Source organism: Cetorhinus maximus, unplaced genomic scaffold (assembly GCF_964194155.1).
Source record: "Cetorhinus maximus unplaced genomic scaffold, sCetMax3.hap1.1 HAP1_SCAFFOLD_393, whole genome shotgun sequence".
In the NCBI taxonomy this organism is placed as follows: Eukaryota; Metazoa; Chordata; class Chondrichthyes; order Lamniformes; family Cetorhinidae; genus Cetorhinus; species Cetorhinus maximus.
Window position 1 is genome coordinate 228201 of NW_027596339.1, and position 23949 is coordinate 252149.

A 23949-nucleotide genomic window follows, 5' to 3' on the forward strand; every position below is an offset into this window, starting at 1 on the left:
TCTCTCTCTCCTCTGACTCTTTCCATTCAGTATCTCTGATCTCTCTCTCTCCCTCCCTCTGACTCTCTCCATTCAGTATCTCTGATCTCTCTCTCTCCCTCCCTCTGACTCCCTCCATTCAGTATCTCTGATCTCTCTCTCTCCCTCCCTCTGACTCTCTCCATTCAGTATCTCTGATCTCTCTCTCTCCCTCCCTCTGACTCTCTCCATTCAGTATCTCTGATCTCTCTCTCTCCCTCCCTCTGACTCTCTCCATTCAGTATCTCTGATCTCTCTCTCTCCCTCCCTCTGACTCTCTCCGTTCAGTATCTCTGATCTCTTGATCTCTCTCCCTGACTCTCTCCCTTCTGTATCTCTAATCTCTCTCTCTCTGATTCTCTCCATTCAGTATCTCTGAACGCTCTCTCTCTGCTCTGTGGCTCTCTCCATTCATTATCTCCTATCTCTCTGTCTCTCTCTCTCTCTCTTTTTCTCCATTCAGTATCTCTCTCTCTCTGACTCCCTCCATTCAGTATCTCTGACTCTCTTGATCAGTAACTCTGGTTTCTCTCTCTCTCTGATTCTCTTAATCAGTATCTCTGAACTCTCTCTGGCTCTCTCCGTTCAGTATGTCTCATCTCTCTCTCTCTCTTTCACTGAGTCTCTCCGTTCAGTATCTCTGAGCTCTCTCCCTCACTCTCCAGACAGTGTCTCTGATCCCTTTCACCACGTTCAGTAACTCTGATCTCTCTCTCTCTCTGTCTCTCTCCGTCCAGCATCTCTGATCTCTCTCTCTCTCTGATTCTCTCCATTCAGTATCCCTGATCTCTCTCTCTCGCTCTGTCCATTCATTATCTCCTATCTCTCTCTCTGACTCTCCATTCAGTACCTCTGATAACTCTCTTTCTCTGACTCTCCATTCAGTACCTCTGATATCTCTCTCTCTCTCTCTGACTCACTCCATTCAGTACCTCTGATATCTCTCTCTCTCTCTCTGACTCACTCCATTCAGTGCCTCTGATATCTCTCTCTCTCTCTCTGACTCACTCCATTCAGTACCTCTGATATCTCTCTCTCTCTCTCTGACTCTCTCCATTCAGTACCTCGGATATCTCTCTCTCTCTCTCTCTGACTCACTCCATTCAGTGCCTCTGATATCTCTCTCTCTCACTCTGACTCTCTCCATTCAGTACCTCGGATCTCTCTCTCTCACTCTCTGACTCTCTCCATTCAGTATCTCGGCTCTCTGTTTCTCTCTCTCTGACTCTGTATTCAGTAACTCTGATCTCTCTCTCTCTCTCTCTCTCTCTCACTCTCTCTCTGACTCTCTCCATTCAGTGCCTCTGATATCTCTCTCTCACTCTCTGACTCACTCCATTCAGTACCTCTGATATCTCTCTCTCTCTCTCTGACTCTCTCCATTCAGTACCTCGGATCTCTCTCTCTCACTCTCTGACTCACTCCATTCAGTGCCTCTGATATCTCTCTCTCACTCTCTGACTCACTCCATTCAGTACCTCTGATATCTCTCTCTCTCTGACTCACTCCATTCAGTACCTCTGATATCTCTCTCTCTCTGACTCACTCCATTCAGTGCCTCTGATATCTCTCTCTCTCTGACTCACTCCATTCAGTGCCTCTGATATCTCTCTCTCACTCTCTGACTCACTCCATTCAGTGCCTCTGATATCTCTCTCTCTCTCTGACTCACTCCATTCAGTACCTCTGATATCTCTCTCTCTCTGACTCACTCCATTCAGTGCCTCTGATATCTCTCTCTCACTCTCTGACTCACTCCATTCAGTGCCTCTGATATCTCTCTCTCTCTCTGACTCTCTCCATTCAGTACCTCGGATCTCTCTCTCTCTCACTCTCTGACTCACTCCATTCAGTTCCTCTGATATCTCTCTCTCACTCTCTGACTCTCTCCATTCAGTACCTCGGACCTCTCTCTCTCTCTCTCTCTGACTCTCTCCTTTCAGTATCTCGGCTCTCTCTTTCTCTCTCTCTGACTCTGTATTCAGTATCTCTGATCTCTCTCTCTCTCTCTCTCTCTGATACTCTCCATTCAGTATCTCTGATCTCTCTCTGTGGCTCTCTCCATTCATTATATCCTATCTCTCTCTCTCTCCCTCAGACACTCTCTTTTCACTGTTCCTTATCTCTTTCTCCCTCTCCCTCCTACTGTCCCCATTCAGTATCTCTGATTTCTCCCTCTCCCTGACTCTCCATCCAGTATCTCTGGTTTCTCTCTCTCTCTCTTAATCAGCGTCTTTGAACTCTCTCTGAAACTCTCCATTCAGCATGTCTCATCTCACTCTCTCTCTTTCTCTGAGTCTTTCCGTTCAGTATCTCTATCTCTATCCCTCTCCATTCAGTATCTGTGATCTCTCTCTCTCTCTCTGACTCATTCCATTCAGTACCTGTGATCTCTCCCTCTCTCTCTCTATCTTTCTCTCTGACTATCTCCGTTCAATAGCTCTGATCTCTCTCTCTCTCTCTGACTCTCTGAATTCTGTATCTCCAATTCCTCTCTCTCTCTCTGACTCTCTCCATTCAATATCTCTTATCTCTCTCTCTCTGACTGTATCCATTCAATATCTCTGATCTCTCCCTCTGACTGTCTCCATTCAGTATCTCTAACCTCTCTCTCTCTCTGGCTTTCTCCGTTCAGCATATCTCATTTCTCTCTCTCTCTGACTCCCTCCCTTCCTTATCTCTGATCTCTCTCTGTCTCTGACTCTCCCCATTCTGTATCTCCAATCCCTCTCTCCCTCTCTCTGACCGTATTCATTCAGTATCTCTGATCTCTCTCTCTCTCAGACTCTCTCCATCCAGTACCTCTGATCTCTCTCTCTCTCTGACTGTCTCCATTCATTTTCTCTGATCTCTCTCTTTCTCTGACTCTCTCCGTTCAGAATATCTGATCTCTTTCTCCCTCTGACTCTCTCCCTCCCTTATCTCTGATCTCTCTCTCTTTCTCTGACTCTCTCCATTCCGTATCTCCAATCCCTCCCTCTCTCTCTGTCTCCATTCAGTGTCTCTGATCTCTCTCTCTCTCTGACTCTCTCCATTCATTATCTCTTATCTCTCTCTCTCTCACTTTCTCCATTCAGTATCTCTGATCTCTCTTTCCCTGAATCTCTCCATTTAGTATCTCTGATCTCTCTGTCTCTATGACTCTCTCCATTCAGTACCTCTGATCTCTCTCTCCGACTCTCTCCCTTCCTTATCTCTGATCTCTCTCTGTCTCTGACTCTTTCCATTCTGTATGTCCAATCCCTCTCTCTCTCTGACTGTCTCCATTCAGTATCTCTGATCTCTCTCTTTCTCTGACTGTCTCCATTCAGTATATCTGTCCTCTCTCTTTCTGACTATCTCCCTTCAGTATCTCTGACCTCTCTCTCTCTGGCTCTCTCCATTAAGTATCTCTGATCCCTTTCTCCACGTTCGGTTACTCTGATCTCTCTGTCTCTCTCTCTGACTCTATCCATTCAATATCTCTGATCGCTCTCTCTGACTCTCTCTTTTCAGTATCTCTGACCTCGCTCTCTCTCTGACTCTCTCCGTTCAGTATCTCTGACCTCTCTTTCTCTCTGACTCTCTCCATTCAGCATATCTCATTTCTCTCTCTGACTCTCTCCCTTCCTTATCTCTGATCTCTCTCTGTCTCTGACTCTTTCCATTCTGTATCTCCAATCCCTCTCCCTCTCTCTGACTGTATCCATTCAGTATCTCTGATCTCTCTCTCTCATGGACTCTCTCCATTCAGTATCTCTGATCTCGCTCTCTCTCTGACTGTCTCCATTCAGTATCTCTGATCTCTCTCTCTCTCTTTCTGATTCTCTCCATTCAGTATCTCTGATCACTCTGTGGCTCTCTCCATTCATTATCTCCTCTCTCTCTCTCTCCCTCAGACTCTCTCCTTTCAGTGTCCCTTATCTCTCTCTCTCTCCCCCTCTGACTCTCCCCATTCAGTATCTCTGATTTCTCTCTCTCCCTGACTCTCCATTCAGTATCTCTGGTTTCTCTCTCTCTCTGACTCTCTTAGTCAGTATCTCTGAACTCTCTCTGACTCTCTCCATTCAGTATGTCTCATCTCTCTCTCTCTGTCTCTCTCTTTCACTGAGTCTCTCCGTTCAGCATCTCTGATCTCTCTCCCTCTCCATTCAGTATCTCTGATCTCTCTCTCTCTCTGACTCTCCCCATTCAGCGTCTCTGATCTCTCTTCTCTGACTCTCTCCTTTCATTGTCTCTCCATTCTGTATCTCCAATCCCTCTTTCCCTCTCTCTGACTTCTCCATTCATTCTATCTGATCTCACCTTCTCTGTCTCTCTCTCTGATTCTCTCTGTTCAGTATCTCTCTCTCTCTCTCTCACAGACTCTCTCCACTTAGTGTCCTTTATCTCGGTGTTCTGACTCTCTCCATTCAGTATCTCTGATTTCTCTCTCGGACTCTCTCTTTTCAGTTTCCCTGATGTCTCTCTCTCTTCAATTCTCTCTCTGACTCTCTCTGTTCAGTATCTCTCCCTCTCTCTCTCTCAGACTCTCTCCACTCAGTGTTCCTTATCTCCCTTTCTTTCTTACTCTCTCCATTCAGTATGCCTGATCTCTCTTCCTCTGACTCTCTCCATTCATTATGTCTGATCTCCCTCCTTCGGACTCCTTCCCTGGATTTTACAGAATGTAGATGAATCCTGTTGAATTCCCCTGTTCACTTCTGATCATTTCTGTCCTCAGGATAGTATCACTAATGAGCTCCAAGTGATGAATCTGCTGAACCATGTGAATCTTATTCAACTTTACGATGCATTTGAGAGCAAGAATGAGATGATTCTTGTGATGGAATAGTGAGTATTACTTACATTGGTGATCAAGTCATGCTGCAGTGAGCTACAGTTTGTATTGTGTGCCTAAGTGTGAATATGTACATTGCATGTCTTTGACAGCATGTTAATGCTTTGTTTTATTGTGATTGCTGGGAGGCAGTAATCTTTCAGAATAATTACTGCCTTGTGCATGCCCTATTTCAGCTGCCTATAGGATCATGAAATGAATGATGCAGCACAAAATGAGGCCGCTCAGCCCATCATGCCTGCACTTTAGTAGAGTTCTCCACTGACCCCCATCCTCATACTCTTTTTAAAATTATTCATTAACATGATGTGGGCATCACTGGCTGGGCCAGAATTTATTGCCCATCCCTAATTGCCCTTGAGGCGGTGGTGGTGAGCTGCCTTCTTGAACCGCTGCAGCCCATATGGTGTAGGTACACCCACAGTGCTGTTAGGAAGGGAGTTCCAGGATTTTGACCCAGCGACAGTGAAGGAATATATTTCCAAGTCAGAATGGTGAGTGGCTTGGAGGGGAACTTCCAGGTGGTGGTGTTCCCACCTATCTGGTGCCCTTGTCCTTCTAGATGGTAGCAGTTGTGGGTTTGGAAGGTGCTGTTTAAGGAGCCTTGGTGAATTCCTGCAGTGCATCTTGTAGATGGTACACACTGCTGCCACTGTGTGTCAGTGGCGGAGGGAGCAAATGTTTGTGGATGTGGTGCCAATCAAGTGGGCTGCTTTGTCCTGGATAGTGTCAAGCTTCTTGAGTGTTGTTGGAGCAACACTCATCCAGGCAAGTGGAGAGTATTCCATCACACTCCTGACTTGTGCCTTGTAGATGGTGGACAAGCTTTGGGGAGTCAGGAGGTGAGTTACTCGTTGCATGATTCCTAGCCTCTGACCTGTAGCCTTGTAGCCACTGTATTTCTATGGCTAGTCCAGTTCTGTTTCTGAACAACAGTAACCCCCAGGATGTTGATATTAGGGGATTCAGTGATGGTAATGTCATTGAATGTCAAGGGAAGATGGCTAGATTCTCTCTTGTTGGAGATGGTCATTGCCTGGCACTTGTGTGGCACAGATGTTATTTGTCACTTGTCAGCCCAAGCCAGGATATTGTCCAGGTCTTGTTGCATTTGGACATGGACTGCTTCAGTATCTGAGCATTCACAAATGGTGCTGAACATTGTGCAATCATCAGCGAACATCCCCACTTCTGACCTTACGATGGAAGGAAGGTCATTGATGAAGCAGCTGAAGATGGCTGGGCCGAGGACACTACCCTGAGGAACTGACTCCCCATAGTCCTGTAAACATTTTAATTGTCCAGTTCTGTTTTGAATGTTACTAATGAATCTGTTTCACTATCCTTTCAGGCAGCTTATTCCAGGTCACGATAGCTCACTGTTTAAACAAGAAATCTCCTCATCTCCCACTCTGGATCTTTTAAATTGCTGTCTCACACTTCTGTCACTGCTAACATTTCCTTCTTTCACTCTATCAAACATTTCAGCATTTTGAACACATTGACTAAATGTTCTCTTAACTTTCCCTGCTCTAAGGAGAATAATCCCAGCTTCCCCGATCTCTCCACATATCTGATGTCCCTCATCCCTGGTACCATTCTCCTCAGCACCCTCCTTAAGACTTTGGTTTATCTGTTTCTTGTTGAAACCTGTCCATTCCGTCAAGTCATTACATGAGTCTTGAGTTGTTTGATCTGTTCAAAATCCATCCCATTTAACATGGTGGTAGTGCCACACAACACAATGGAGGGTTTCCTCAATATGAAGGCAGAACTTGGTCTCCTCAAGGATTGTAGTCACTCCCACTGATACTGTCATAGACAGATGCATCTGCGGCAGGTAGGTTAGTGAGGATGAGGTCAAGTTGCCCCAGGAGCCCTCAACATTGATTCCATGAAGTGTCATGGCATCATGTCAAACATGGGCAAGGAAACCTCATGCTGATAAACCTTATTACAGAGAGCTTTTCAGGTGCTACCTGCTCGATCAGGAGTCTCCTCATGAATCCCTCCTCCCCACCCACTCCGCCGCTGCCCCCCGACCCCACGCCAGATTACCCATGCTTGGGGCTCATTGGTCGGAGCCTCCATGAACATCATGTGACACCTGGTAGAGCAGGAGAGGCTATACCTTCAGTTACTACATTTCCTCCCCCTTTAGTTTTCACAGCTTATGTTTACAGAGAACATTTGAATATCCAATAACATATACATATATACAACTTCAAGTGATTAAAGATCAAGTCTCTGAGGTGCTCTCCTTATTCGGCTAGAGCAGCGTAACTGGAGACACATCATTAGAGAGTGGCAGTTCTGGGTTTGGCAACTCTACAGAAACATTGGGCATGCCTATTCTAGGTCAATTTTTCACATCAGGGATTGACAGTTCGATGTTAATCACAGGTGGAATAGTTGGTTGTTGGAATGACTTTCTATCACGAATATGGTCCACATGTTTTCGAACAATTCTAACTTCCACTTCCACCTGGAGGGATAAGGGACCAGTCTCTGAGACAATGGTTCCAGGAACCCAACCAGGTCCACTTCTGAAATTTTGCACGAATACCATGTCACCTACACTGAATGTGTGAGCTTTGCTGTGTATATCATAGTTCAATTTTGATTACTCTGATTCTGCTCTACCTTCCCCTCTAACTTTGGAAACACCAGACTTAACCGTGTATGTAGGCGGCATTTTGTCAATAATTCAGACAGTGTTGAACCCGTAGTCGAATGAGACATATCATACGGTAATGAGAAGAAAGTGGGAAAGTCAAGTTTCTAGAGTACTTCCTGATAACCTCTTCATTCCAGATTTGAAAGTTTGCACAGTTCTCTCAGCTAAACCATTTGATGAGGGATGATATTGGAATGTTTTAATATGTCTGATTCCATTTAAACTCATGAATCTCTGAAACTTTGTACTGGTAAAGACTGTGCCGTTATCAGAAGCGCTGACTTCCAGTAGGCCATGTCTACTAAAATTATGATGCAGCTTTTCAATAGTTGCACTTAATGTTGGTGATCTGACTTCATACACATCCATCCATTTAGAATGCGCATCTACGATCAATAAAAACATGGTACCTAAGAATGGTCATACATAATCAATATGTAGCCTAACCTAGGATCAACCAGACCACTCCCATGGATGCAGTGGAGCTGAAACAGGCAACTTCTGTTGTTGCTGACAATGGAGACAGTGCTTGACCATGCTTTCAATGTCACTGTCAATGCCTGGCCACCAGACTTGGCTTTGCACAAGCATTTTCACCTTCGATATGTCTGGATGCGTACTGTGAAGCTCTGTCAAGAGTAGTTCTCTACCTTGCGAAGGGATGACGACTCTTGATTCCCACAACAAAATTCCATCTCGACAACTTATCTCTGTTTGTCGAGCATGGAATGGTCTCATCTCTTCAGATACAGATAAATTTGACCACCCTTTCAATACAAGGTCTCAGACTTTCAACAAAATTGGATCTCTGTTCGTCCTACTTCTAATTTGCTTTGCACACATAGATGAAGAATCCAAGAAATTCAGTAATAGCACAACTCCTGTGACACTGAAGCATGTATAATACTGCCTGCTAATGGGAGATGACTGAGTAAATCCCCATTTGCAACATGCAAGCCGGGATGGTGCATAAAGGAATACTCATACGCAGATAATATCAAAGCCCAAAGTTGTATTCTTGCTGATGCTATTGGCAGAATGGCCTTAGCCTCACTGAATAGTTTATGGTCAGACTCAATGGTGAGATGTCGTCCATGTAGGTACTGGTGGAATTTCTTCACTCCAAATACCATTGATAAACCTTCCTTTTCCAGCTGGGAATAACCCTTCTCGGCTGTGGAGAGGTTTCTCGAGACGTACCCAATGGGCCTTTCTGATCCATTTTCCATTCTATGTGATAACACGGCTCCTGCACCATAAGGAGAGGCATCACATGTCAAAATCAACTCTTTCGATGGGTCATAGTGTACCAATAAACACGACAAATGCAGCAGTTTCTTTACTTTCAAAAAGGTTTCATCCTCTTGTGAATTCCACGACCAACAGTGATTCTTTTTTAAGAACAAGTGTAATGGTGCTAACACAGTTGATAAGTTAGGCAAGAAGTGGCTATAGTAGTTGATAATACCCAGGAAGGATTTGAATTCAGTTACATTGGATGGTGAGGGTGCAACTTTTATTGCCCGAACTTTCTCTTCTACCAGATGCAAACCCATGGCGTCCACCCTGTGACCCAGGTAAGTAACTTCTGGCGCTTAAAATGTGCGTTTTTCTTTCTTTAACCATACACCGGATTCCATGAACCCTCTTATCACCTACTCCAGGTTGGCCAAATCTTTGGCTTCGGTTGACCCTGTGATCAGAATATTATCTAGGTTTACTACCACTCGTGGCAGTCCTTGCAAAAGACTCTCCATTGTCCTTTGGAAGATTACACATGCAGACGATACTCCAAAGGGTAGGCGAGTATACTGATAAAGACCCTTGTGTATGTTAATAGTTGCATATTCTCTCAATGTGCTATCCAGTTCTAATTGTTGGTTGGCGTGGCTCATATCCAATTTTGTACAGGATTTGCCTTCAGCCAGCTTTGCATATAAGTCATCTATCCTTGGAATGGGGTACTTGTCTAGTTTGGCTGCCTTGTTTACAGTCAATTTATAGTCCCCACAAACGTGTATGGTTTAGTCAGGCTTAACCACTGGAACTATGGGTGCTGCCCATTCTGAGAATTGGACAGGTTGGATGATGCTCAGCTTTTCTGTATCTACCTTCTCCTTCAATGCAAAAGGCACAAATCTGGCCTTAAAGAAACATGGTGTCGCCTGAGGATCCACATATATCTTGGCCTGCATGCCTGCTAACTTCCCTAATCCATCCCGAAATACCATGTCATATTTCCTTAGCAGTTCAGGAACTCTTGCTTTCAAGTGAAATATTTCAGACCAGCCAAGCTGTAACCAGCCTCAGCCCAGGAGACTAGGTCCTTCACCTGTCACTATGATCACTGGAAGCTGGGCTGTCTGTTGCTTATAAGATACAGGTACTGTGGTAATGACCTTTACCTGTATAAATTCTCCAGTGTATGTCTTCAATTTAGTGGTTGTTCACTCCAGATTCAGTTGGGTACCTTCATTTTGGTATTTAAATGTGTGCTCTCCCACCACTGTGGTTGAGGCTCCCGTATCTCCCTCCGTTATTAGTGTCTTCCCATTCACTTGGATTGTGACAGTAATAGGTTCGGTTTTTACAGCGGTGACTTTGTATATGGAATAGTTGTCAGTGTCGGCAGCTTCAGGTTCTGCTGTATTCTTTAATTCAGTCATGTTGGTTTGCTGCTTTATGGGCTGTTTTGATTTTGCCCTGCATTGCCCCACTATGTGATCTTTCTTTTGCCTGTAATGACATTCTGCCTCCTTAAATCTACAGGCGTCCAGTTCGTGGTCACCCCCACATCTTTAATAAATTAACCTTAGAGTCGCTGCTGAAGTGTTTCTACTCAGCCTTTTCATGTTTCATGTATCTAACAGTGGACATTGCCTCTCACTTCGCTGTGTCTCTGGATTTCGTGCCATGCCCAGCGTTAGGTTCCCACCCCACATGAAGAACGCTGACATGTTGTATGTGTTGCAAAGCCTGCGAGTGTCTCGCAGCACTTTCAAAGGCGAGGGAGATCCTTAGGGTGCTTCAAGTCGACGTTGACCGTTGCAAATAAACGGTGCTGTATGGTGTCATCCTGAACTCCACAATCTACTCGGACCCACAGCGTATCATTTAATGTGTCCCCAAAATCACAGTTTTCTGTTAACTGCTGTTAACTAAGGTTCACTACATGGACTTTCCCAGAGCCTGAACTCTGGAATTAAATTTAAAATGCTGCATAATATGGATGGCTTTGGCTGGTCCACTAATTCATGATAGGACTTAGAATTGGACATGCTCGGGGCTGTCAGGTGGCGGATGAGATTTTGTGTCTTACACACAAAAGGATTGCTTTCCACTTTTCCTCTGCGGTAATTTCATTCACTACAAAATAAAATCCGAGGCGCTCTACATACTGGAGAGAATTTTCTCCCTGTCAAGCAGGCCGGAAGGGAGCAGGCGCGGGCGCGGAGCCGATCGCCGCCATTTTACTTGGGCGGGCCAATTAAGGCCCGCCCAGCGTGACACGTGCCTAGTAGCTCTCCGTGCTACCTGTGCGGGCGAGGGGAGGAGGGAGAGTTGGGGCCTGCCCTCTTTTGAAAGAGCGTAGAAATCTCCCTGAGGCACAGAGCTACCTTAGGGAGATAAAATTCAATTTTAAAGATCAGAATAAAAAAAATTTAAAATCATTTACACATGTCCCCTCAGCATCACACGAGCTGGGGCATGTTTATCAAATGTTCAATAAATATTTATTAATTTAATAAACCTTTCATGAGACCTCATCCTGCCCGTGGATGAGGTTTCATGAAAAACGCAAAGGCCGCCTGTGCTCTTCACCTGCCCCCCGCCAGCCTTAAGGTTGGACGGGCAGCCCTGTAAAATTGGTTAACTGTTTTATTAATGGCCTTAACAGGCCTTTGGCAGTTCGGCGGGCATGTACCGGAGTCAGTTGCGTGCCTGCCGATCGAAAGGTGGGAATGACGCATGGTGATGTCGGGACGCATGCCCATCATCATCCCGCGTCATTTTACACGTCGGCCTGCAGGGACCACCCCCACATGCTTAACAGAAAACACTGGTCACGGGCTCCAGTCTTCCATAGCCGCCTCATAACAATCGATTATGCCGAAAAGTGGCATGACTGGTGAGTAGTCTTTTCTTTTTCTTAAGATTCAATGTATTCACAATAACAAGGCGAGGTGCAGCATCAGAGCTATTTTATCTCATCGCCAAATGTAATGACTCAACGGAGCAGGCAGATTTCAACAAGAAACAGATAAACTTTATTACAGAGAGCTCTTCAGATGCTACACGCTCCATCAAGACTCTCGTCAGGAAGCCCTGACCCCCCTCTGGATTACCCGCTCTTAGGGTTCATTGGTTAGAGCTTCCATGAACATCACATGGCCCCTGATAGACAGCAGGAGAGGCTATATCTTCAGTTGCTACAACCGGGCAACCATGAGGCACTTGCGGGCCATCAGCAGCAGCAGAATTGTACTCAACCACAATCTGTAACCTCATGGCCTGGCATATCCACCACTCTACCATTACCATCAAGCTAGGGGATCAACCCTGGTTCAATGAAGAGTGCAGGAGGACATGCCAGGAGCAGCACCAGACATACCTAAAAATGAGGTGCCAACCTGGTGAAGCTACAACACAGGACTACTTGCATGCCAAACAACATAAGCAGCAACTGATAGACAGAGCTAAGCGATCTCACAACCAACGGATCAGATCTAAGCTCTGCATCCAGTTGTGAATGGTGGTGGACAATTAAACAACTCACAGGAGGAGGAGGCTCCACAAATATCCCCATTTTCAATGATGGGGGAGCCCAGTACATCAGTGCAAAAGATAAGGCTGAAGCATTCACAACCATCTTCAGCCAGAAGTGCTGAGTGGATGATTCATCTCGGCCTCCTCCAGAGGGCCCCAGCAACATAGGTGCCAATTCGATTCAGCCAATTCGATTCACTCCATGTGATATCAAGAAACAGCTGAAGGCACTGGATACTGCAAAGACTATGGGCCCTGACAATATTCCAGCAATAGTACTGAAGGCTTGTGCTCCAGGACTTGATGCGCCCCTAGCCAAACTGTTCCAGTACAGCTACAACACTGGCATCTACCCAGCTATGTGGAAAATTGCCCAGGTATGTCCTGTACACAAAAAGCAGGGCAAATCCAACCTGACCAATTACCGCCCCATCAGTCTACTCTCGATCATCAATGAAATGATGGAAGGGGTCATCAACAGTGCTATCAAGCACTTGCTTTAGCAATAACCTGCTCACTGATGCTCAGTTTGGGTTCACCAGCACCACTCATCTTCGGACCTCATTCCAGCCTTGGTTCAAATATGGACAAAAGAGCTGAATTATTGAGGGGAGGTGAGAGTGACTGCCCTCGACAACAAGGCATTTGACCGAATGTGGCATCAAGGAGCCCGAACAAAACTGGAGTCAATGGGAATCAGGGGGAAAACTCTCCACTGGTTGGAGTCATACCTAGCACAAAGGAAGATGGTTGTGGTTGTTGGAGGTCAGTCATCTCAGCTCCAGGACATCACTGCAGGAGTTCCTCAGGGTAGTGTCCTTGGCCTAACCATCTTCAGCTGCTTCATCAATGACCTTCCTTCCATCATAAGGTCAGAAGTGAGGATGTTCGCTGATGATTGCACAATGTTCAGCACCATTCGCGTCTCCTCAGATACTGAAGCAGTACATGTCCAAATGCAGCAAGACCTGGACAATATCCAGGCTTGGGCTGACAAGTAGCAAGTAACATTCGTGCCACAGAAGTGTCAGGCAATAACCATCTCCAACAAGGGAGAATCCAACCATCTCCCCTTGACATTCAATGGCATTACCACTGCTAAACCCCCCACTATCAACATCCTGGGGGTTGCGATTGACCAGAAACTGAACTAGACTAGCCATAGAAATACTCTGGCTACAAGAGCAGGTCAGAGGCTGGGAATCCTGTGACAAGTAACTCACCTCCTGACTTCCCAAAGCCTGTCCACTATCTACAAGGCACAAGTCTGGAGTGTGATGGAATACTCCCCACTTGCCAGGATGAGTGCAGCTCCCACAACACTCAAGAAGCTTCACACCATCCAGGACAAAGCAGCCCGCTTGATCGGCACCCCATCCACAAACATTCACTCCCTCCACTATTGATGCACAGTAGCAGCAGTGTGTACCATCTACAAGAATGCACTGCAGGAATTCATCAAGGCTCCTTATCAGCACCTTCCAAACCCATGACCACTACCATCTAGAAGGACAAGGGCACCAGATAGGTGGGAACACCACCACCTGGAAGATCCCCTCCAAGTCACTCACCATCCTGACTTGGAAATATATCGCCGTTCCTTCACTGTCACTGGGTCACTGGTAACCCCCTTCCTAACAGCACTGTGGGTGTACCTACACCACATGGACTGCAGCAGTTCAAGAAGGCAGCTCACCAGCACCTTCTCAAGGGGCAATTAGGGCTGGGTAATAAATGCTGGCCTAGCCAGTGATACCCATAACCCTGCATTTGTACTCCATTGTGTTTTTATTAGAGCCCAGGATGTCATATCTTTCACGGTTCTCGCCATTCTCTGACTGCCCTTAATTTTACTGTTAAAATCCTGAAACGTTTTCTGACTGCTGGGTTTTGCCACTCGGCTTTTATTTATTCTTCTTTTGCCCCTTTGTTGCATTTTGAAATTCTTGATCATTTTTCAATGGAAAGATTTTAGATATGATTAATGTTGGAGCATAGCTTTTGAAAAATGAGTTTATAAAGGTATATAAGTCACCTCACATTGTACATATCACATTCTGGAACAATGGGAGGATCAATGTTAAGAAACAGCCATTGAACTGTCATCTAGAATCTTCCAAACCAACAGGGGGTTCGGTACATTTCAGAAGATGTGAGATAAACTTTCACATTGTGGGCTGGAAGGCAAATCAGTCCTGTCAAGAATGAGGTGGCTTGGCCAAGACAACCTGGGAGAAGGTAGGAGGGGCCAGTTTAATTTCCAGCTTGACTGATCTACGCCACCCACCCCATGCCCCCCAACAATCACCCCACCCCACCCTCCGCCACTTTCTCATAGGTCAGCCTCCATTACCTGTCAACGTGAGTAACAAAAGGAAGGTGCAGGTCAGTGGTGCAGGTCAGTGGTGAAGGTCAGTGGTGAAGGTCAGTGCAGGTCAGTGGTGCAGGTCAGTGGTGAAGGTCAGTAGTGAAGGTCTGTGGTGCAGGTCAGTGGTGAAAGTCAGTGATGCAGGTCAGTGGTGCAGGTCAGTGGTGAAGGTCTGTGGTGCAGGTCAGTGGTGAAGGTCAGTGGTGAAGGTCAGTGGTGAAGGTCTGTGGTGCAGGTCAGTGGTGAAGGTCAGTGATGCAGGTCAGTGCAGGTCAGTGATGCAGGTCAGTGGTGAAGGTCAGTGGTGCAGGTCAGTGGTGAAGGTCTGTGGTGCAGGTCAGTGGTGCAGGTCTGTGGTGAAGGTCAGTGGTGCAGGTCTGTGGTGAAGGTCAGTGGTGCAGGTCAGTGGTGAAGGTCTGTGGTGAAGGTCAGTGCAGGTCAGTGATGCAGGTCAGTGGTGCAGGTCAGTGGTGAAGGTCAGTGTCAAGGCAGGGAGGAAGCTAGTCTCCTGCATAAAAAAGGAACGCCAGTTTAGGCTTAGATAGCTGATCAGATAGAGAGCTGGAAGCATGCTCAAGAAATGGCAATTGTGTTTCTTGTTCTTATTTTTGTGTGGGACTAAAGTGAAGTTGTAGTAAAATGAGATTTCTAGAGTTGTTGCTATAAAGTTCACTAACCTGCTGCAAAAGAGGCCCATTGAATAATTTGTCTCATTGTGTATCAGTGTGCCCCTCAAATAATTTTAGCAAGCGTACAGAAACCACATGGAAGAATAATATTGATATACAAGATGTGTGAGCGTTTCAGTATTGTGGAAGGATGTAGTTGTTTGTGAGTAAGAGGACGGTGTTTACTGGGGAGGTTTGATGTTGCTAACCTATTGATAACCCTCTCTGATCACTCTTTGATCCTGTTTCTATGTGATCTAGTATTAACCCCAGTGAACACAATTATTTTCTCCCTACAAATTGGGTAGAATTTTACACTAGTGGGATTTTACTGTCCTGCTGAAGTCAGTGGGCTTTTGAATGGATCACCACATTGTGGCCTCACTGCCCCCCATAACAGGGCCCTAAAATTCCATCCATGATGTAAAGGTCATCTTTCCTCTCTTAATTGCTTTTGATTAATTTGTTAAGACATTTAAAATTGTGTCTGTTTAATCTCCTGTGGCTGCTGAGCTGCACGTTCAGCGGTATACCTTTAAAGGTGTTCAGTTGCCCTCAATGTTCAAAAGCGCCTGGTAACTTTAATATTTGTTCAAGGACAGTATGTGGCAATAATAGGTGGGTGTCACCAGATGTGAAATAGTTGTCTCACATCAGCAGCTCACAGAAAATACAAATGAAACAGATTCAGTTATTCATGCTCTAAAACCTCCTTGAAATAGAACAGGTCAGCATCTAAATAATTCCTTATTGATCTACTGAATCAGACAAATACGATGCTTTCCAGTTGGTTTCAGTCACAAGGAACTTGTCACATTGGGAAATTTAGACTTTCCCTGTAACTGATGGAGTATTTACATCTCTGTACTCACTGTGCTGTGAGCTGATGGTGTGTCTGGATAATCTGCCAGCTGCTCCCCAGACACTGACACAGTCATCTCGCAATGTTCCAGCAATGGATGATGAGGGAGTGAATCTGACGCTGGGTGTGTTTCTCCTACAGTGTGGGAGGTGGAGAGCTCTTTGAAAAGATCGTTGATGAAAGTTACAGACTAACAGAGCTGGACGCAATGGTGTATGTGAAGCAGATCTGTCAGGGCATTCATTACATGCATCAAATGTATGTACTGCACCTTGACCTGAAGGTAAATACCTCAAAATCCCTCCAAGTGATTGATGATGGATATGGACAGAAAGGGACCTATTTCCCAACCTCCCCGGACACACGACTCCATTTTACACAATAAATGTAAGAAACATGTTTTAACACATAGAATCTGTGTCTTTGCATTTCGAGAGATATTGTGATTAACAAGATCCCAATCCCTTCACTCCAAAGCCTTGTGTAGCCCGAGAACACATTCCAGTAAGGCGGATATGTTGGGTCAGATTGTCATGGACAAGTGAATCGGATTTAGAAATCCTGCTCAAAATTCCAAAAAACCCAAATGTTCCAGGCAAGGGAATGGGAGGGGGCAGAAGCCAGACAAAAGGGAAACGAGAGCTCAGCATTGACATCTGAACACAGTGATCGCCCAAAGCAACACTTAAGTCCATCACCTGTAACTATCCGAAATATTCGAAGCCCCTCAATGTAACACTCCAATATACCCCACACCCCTCACTGTAACACTCCGATATAACCCACACCCCTCACTGTAACACTCCGATATACCCCACACCCCTCACTGTAACACTCCGATATACCCCACACCCCTCACTGTAACACTCCGATATAACCCACACCCCTCACTGTAACACTCCGATACACCCCACACTCCTCACCGTAACGCTCCGATATACCCCACACCCCTTACTGTAACACTCCGATATACCTCACACCCATCACTGTAACAGTCCAATATACCTCACAACCCTCACTGTAACAGTCCGGTATACCCCACACCCCTCACTGTAACGTTCCGATATACCTCATACTCCTCACTGTAACGCAATGATATACCCCATACCGCTCACTGTAACACTCCGATGTACAACCCACACCTGTCACTGCAACACTCCGATATACCCCATAACCCTCACTGTAACACCCTGATATGCCCCACATCCCTCACTGTGCACTCTGATATACCCAACACCCCTTAGTGAAAATCTCTGACATACGCCACACCGCTCACTGAAACTCTCTGATATACCCAACACACCTCACTGTAACACTCTGATATACACCACACCCCGCACTGTAACACTCTGATATACCCCACAACCCTCACTGTAACACTCTGATATACCCAACACCCCGCACTGTAACACTCTGATATACACAACACCCCCCTCAATGTAACACTCTGATATAACCCCCATCCTCACTGTAACACCCTGATATACCCCACACCCATCGCTGTAACACACTGATATACCCCACACCCCTCACTGTAACACCCTGATATGCCCCCCACCCCTCACTGTAACACTCCGATATATCCCACACCCCTCACTGTAACGCTCCGATATACCTCATACCCCTCACTGTAACGCTCCAATATACCTCACACCCCTCACTGTAACAGTCTGATATACCCCCCACACACCTCAATGTAACACTCCGATATACCTCACACCCCTCACTGTAACACACTGAAATACCCCACACCCCTCAATGTAACACTCTGATATACACCACACCCCTCACTGTAGCACTCCAATATACCCCACACTCCTCACTGTAAAACTCCAATATACCCCACATCCAACAATGTAACACCCCGATATACCACACAACCCTCACTATAACACTCCGATATACCCCACATCCCTCACTGTAACACCCTGATACACTCCACACCCCTCGCAGAAACACTCCGATATACCCCACAGCCCTCACTGTAACACTCCGATATACCCCACACTCCTCACTGTAACACACTGATATACCCCACACCTCTCAATGTAACACTCCGATATACCCCACACACCTCACTGTAACACTCCGACATACCTCACACCCCTCACTGTAACACTCCAATATACCTCACACCCCTCACTGTAACACTCGGATATACCCAACACCCCTCACTGCAACACTCTGATATACCCCACACCACGCACTGTAACACTCTGATATACCCAACACCCCTCACTGAAAAACTCTAATATACTCCACAACCCTCACAGTAACACTCTGATATACCCCACACCCCTCACTGAAAAACTCTAATATACTCCACAACCCTCGCTGTAACACTCTGATATACCCCATACCCCACAATGTAACACACTGATATACCCCACACCCCTCAATGTAACACTCCGATATACACCTCACCCCTCACTGTAACTCTCCGATATACCCCACACCCCTCACCGTAACACGCCGATATACCCCACAACCTTCACTGGAACACACCGATATACCTCACACCCCTCACTGTAACACATAGATATACACCAGGCCCCTCACCGTAACACTCCGATATACCCGTCACCCCTCACTGTAACACCCTGATATACACCACACCCCGCACTGTAACACTCTGATATACTCCACAACCTTCACTGTAACACTCTTATATACCCCACGCCCCTCACTCTAACACTCCGATATACCCGTCAACCCTGACTGTAACTCTCCGATATATCCCTCACCCCTCACTGTAACACAATGATGTACAACCCACACCTGTCACTGCAACACTCCGATATACCCCATAACCCTCACTGTAACACCCTGATATGCCCCACATCCCTCACTGTGACACTCTGATATACCCAACACCCCTTAGTGAAAATCTCTGACATACGCCACACCGCTCACTGAAACTCTCTGATATACCCAACACACCTCACTGTAACACTCTGATATACACCACACCCCGCACTGTAACACTCTGATATACCCCACAACCCTCACTGTATCACTCTGATATACCCAACACCCCGCGCTGTAACACTCTGATATACACAACACCCCCCTCAATGTAACACTCTGATATAACCCCCATCCTCACTGTAACACCCTGATATACCCCACACCCATCGCTGTTACGCTCTGATATACCCCACACTGTAACACACTGATATACCACACACCCATCACTGTAACACACTGATATACCCCACACCCCTCACTGTAACACCCTGATATGACCCCCACCCCTCACTGTAACACTCCGATATATCCCACACCCCTCACTGTAACACTCCGATATACCCCACACCCCTCACTGTAACACCCTGATATACACCACACCCCGCACTGTAACACTCTGATATACTCCACAACCTTCACTGTAACACTCTTATATACCCCACGCCCCTCACTGTAACACTCCGATATACCCGTCAACCCTGAATGTAACTCTCCGATATACCCCACACCCCTCACTGTAACACCCTGATATGCCCCCCACCCCTCACTGTGACACTCTTAAATACCCAACACCCGTTACTGAATCTCTCTGAAATACGCCACACCGCTCACTGAAACACTCTGATATACCCAACACCCTTCACTGTAACACCCTGATATACACCACACCCCGCACTGTAACACTCTGATATACCCCATACCCCTCACTGTAACGCTCCAATATACCTCACACCCCTCACTGTAACAGTCTGATATACCCCCCACACACCTCAATGTAACACTCCAATATACCTCACACCCCTCACTGTAACACTCGGATATACCCAACACCCCTCACTGCAACATCCTGATATACCCCACACCCCTCACTGTAACACACCGACATACCCCACACCCTTCACTGTAACACTCCGATATGCCCCACACCCCTCACTGTTACACACTGATATACCGCACACCCCTCACTGTAACACTCCGACATACCCCACACCCCTCACTGTAACACTCCGATATATCCCATACCCCTCACTGTAACGCTCCGTTATACCCCACACCCCTCACTGTAACGCTCCGATATATCCCATACCCCTCACTGTAACACAATGATATACCCCATAACCCTCACTGTAGCACTCCGATATACCCCAAACCCCTCACTGTAACACTCTGATATACCCAACACACCTCGCAGTAAGACTCTGATATACCCAACACCGCTCACGGTAACACTCTGATATACCCCACACCCCTCACGGTAACACTCTGATATATCCCACACCCCTCACTGAAACACTCTGATATACACAACACCTCTCACTGAAGTATACTGAAAACCTCGAATCCCTCACTGTAACGCTCTGATATACCCCAGAACCCTCACTGTCACACCCTGATATGCACCACACCCCTCACTGTAACACTCAGTTATACCCAACACCCCTCAGTGAAACTCTCTGATATACCCCGCACCGCTCACTGAAACACTCTGATACAGCCAAGACCACTCACTGTAACACCCTGATATACACCACACCCCGCACTGTAACACTCTGATATAGCCAACACCCCTCACTGAAACACTCTAATATACCCCACAACCCTCACTGTAACACTCTGATACACCCCACACCCCTCACTGAAACACCCTGATATACCCGACACCCCTCAGTGAAACACTCTGGTATACCCCGCACACATTACTGTAACACTCTGATATACCCCGCACACATTAATGTAACACACTGATATACCCCACACCCCTCACTGTAACACTATGATATTCCCCACACCCTCTCTGTAACACCCTGATATACCCCACACCCCTCGCAGTAACACTCTGATATACCCCACACCCTCACTGTAACACCCTGATATACCCCACACCTCTCGGTGTAACACTCTGAAATATCCCACACCCCTCACTGTAACATTATGATATACCCTACACGCCGTAATGTAACACTCCAATATACCCCTCACCCAACACTGTAACACACTGATATACCCCACACCTGTCAATGTAACCCTCCGATATACCCCTCACCCAACACTGTAACACTCTGATATACCCCACACCCCTCACTGTAACAATCCTATATAACACCCACCCCTCACTGAAACTCTTTGATATACACCACTCTCTTCACTGTAGCACGTTGATATACCCCACACCCCTCGCTGTAACAGTCTGATATACCCCAGACCCTCACTGTAACACCCTGATATACCCCAAACCCCTCGCTGTAAGACTCTGATATACCCCACACCCCAGACTGTAACACACTGATATACCCCACACCCCTCAATATAACACTCCGATATACCCCTCACCCCTCACTGTAACTCTCCGATATACCCCACGCCCCTCACTGTAACACTCCGATATACCCGTCACCCCTCACTGTAACACTCCGATATATCCCACACCCCTCACTCTAACACAATGATATACCCCATACCGCTCACTGTAACACTCTGATATACAACCCACACCTGTCACTGCTACACTCCGATATACCCCATAACCCTCACTGTGACACTCTGATATACACAACACCCCTTAGTGAAACGCTCTGATATACGCCACACCGCTCAATGAAACTCTCTGATATACTCAACACACCTCACTGTAACACTCTGATATACACCACACCCCGCACGGTAACACTCTGATATACCCCACAACCCTCACTGTAACACTCTGATATACCCCACAATATCACTGTAAAACCCTGATATACCCCACACCCCTCACTGTAACACTCTGATATACCCAACACATCGCACTGTAACAATCTGATATACACAACACCCCGCACTGTAACACTCTGATATACCCCACACCCTCATTGTAACACCCTGATATACCCCCCCATCGCTGTTAAACTCTGATATACCCCACACTGTAACACATGATATACCACACACCCATCGCTGTAACACTCTGATATACCCCACACCCCACACTGTAACACACTGATATATCCAACACCCCACACTGTAACACCCTGATATACCCCTAACCCCTCATTGTAACACTCCGATATACCCCACACCCCTCACTGTATCACTCCGATATACCCCACACCCCTCACTGTAACACTCCGATATACAACCCACACTCCTCACTGTAACACTCCGATATACCCCATAACCCTCACTGTAACACTCCGATATACCCCATAACCCTCACTGTAACACCCTGATATGCCCCCCACCCCTCACTGTGACACTCTTAAATACCCAACACCCCTTACTGAAACTCTCTGAAATACGCCACACCGCTCACTGAAACACTCTGATATACCCAACACACCTCACTGTAACACCCTTATATACACCACACCCTGCACTGTAACACTCTGCTATACCCAACACCCCTCACTGAAACACTCTAATACACCCCACAACCCTCGCTGTAACACTCTGATATACCCCACACCCTTCACTGAAACACCCTTATATACCCGACGCACCTCACTGAAACATCCTGATATATCCTACACCCCTAACTGTAACGCTCTGAAATATGCAACAAACCCTCACTGTAACACTCTGATATACCCCACACCCCTCACAGAAACACTCTGATATACGGCACACCCCTCACTGAAACAGTCTGATATACCCCACACCGTTCACTATAACACCTTGATATATCCCACACCTCTCACTGTAACACACTGATATACCCCACACCCCTCACTGTAACACTCTGATATACTCCACTCCGCTCACTGTAACACACTGATATACCCCACACCGCTCACTGAAACATTCTGAAATATCCCACACCCCTCACTGTAACACTCTGATATACCCCGCAACATTAATGTAACACCCTGATATACACCACACCCCGCACTGTAACACTCTGATATACCCGACACCCCTCACTGAAACACTTTAATATACCCGACGCCCCTCACTGAAGCACTCTGATATACCCCACACCCCTCGCAGTAACACTCTGATATACCCCACACCTTTCAATGTAACACTCTGATACACCCCACACCCCTCACTGAAACACCCTGATATACCCGACACCCCTCACTGAAACACTCTGATATACCCCGCACACATTACTGTAACACTCTGATATACCCCGCACACATTAATGTAACACACTGATATACCCCACACCCCTCACTGTAACACTATGATATTCCCCACACCCTCTCTGTAACACCCTGATATACCCCACACCCCTCGCAGTAACACTCTGATATACCCCACACCTTTCAATGTAACACTCTGATATACCCCACACCCTCACTGTAACACCCTGATATACTCCACACCTCTCGGTGTAACACTCTGAAATATCCCACACCCCTCACTGTAACACTCTGATATACCCCGCAACATTAATGTAACACCCTGATATACACCACACCCCGTAATGTAACACTCTGATATACCCCTCACCCAACACTGTAACACACTGATATACCCCACACCTGTCAATGTAACCCTCCGATATACCCCTCACCCAACACTGTAACACTCTGATATACCCCACATCCCTCACTGTAACAATCCTATATAACACCCACCCCTCACTGAAATTCTCTGATATACACCACTCTCTTCACTGTAACACGTTGATATACCCCACACCTCTCACTGTAACACACTGATATACCCGACACCCCTCACTGTAACACTCTGATATATCCCACACCTCTCAATGTAACACTCTGATACATCCCACACCCCTCGCTGTAACACTCTGATATACCCCAGACCCTCACTGTAACACCCTGATATACCCCACATCCCTCACTGTAACACTCTGAT

The 23949-nt window shown here is 46.4% G+C and overlaps 1 protein-coding gene across 1 annotated transcript in view; it reads left to right on the plus strand.

Moving 5' to 3' along the window:
• LOC144673603 (uncharacterized) overlaps window positions 1-23949 on the plus strand; it is a gene marked incomplete at its 3' end in the record, with an annotated part of 236213 nt that overhangs the window by 87733 nt on the left and 124531 nt on the right. The window contains exons 7-8 of the mRNA XM_078535351.1: window positions 4721-4830; window positions 16321-16462. Coding sequence (XP_078391477.1) covers window positions 4721-4830; window positions 16321-16462 — 252 coding nt within the window. The remainder of the gene's footprint in view (window positions 1-4720; window positions 4831-16320; window positions 16463-23949) is intronic.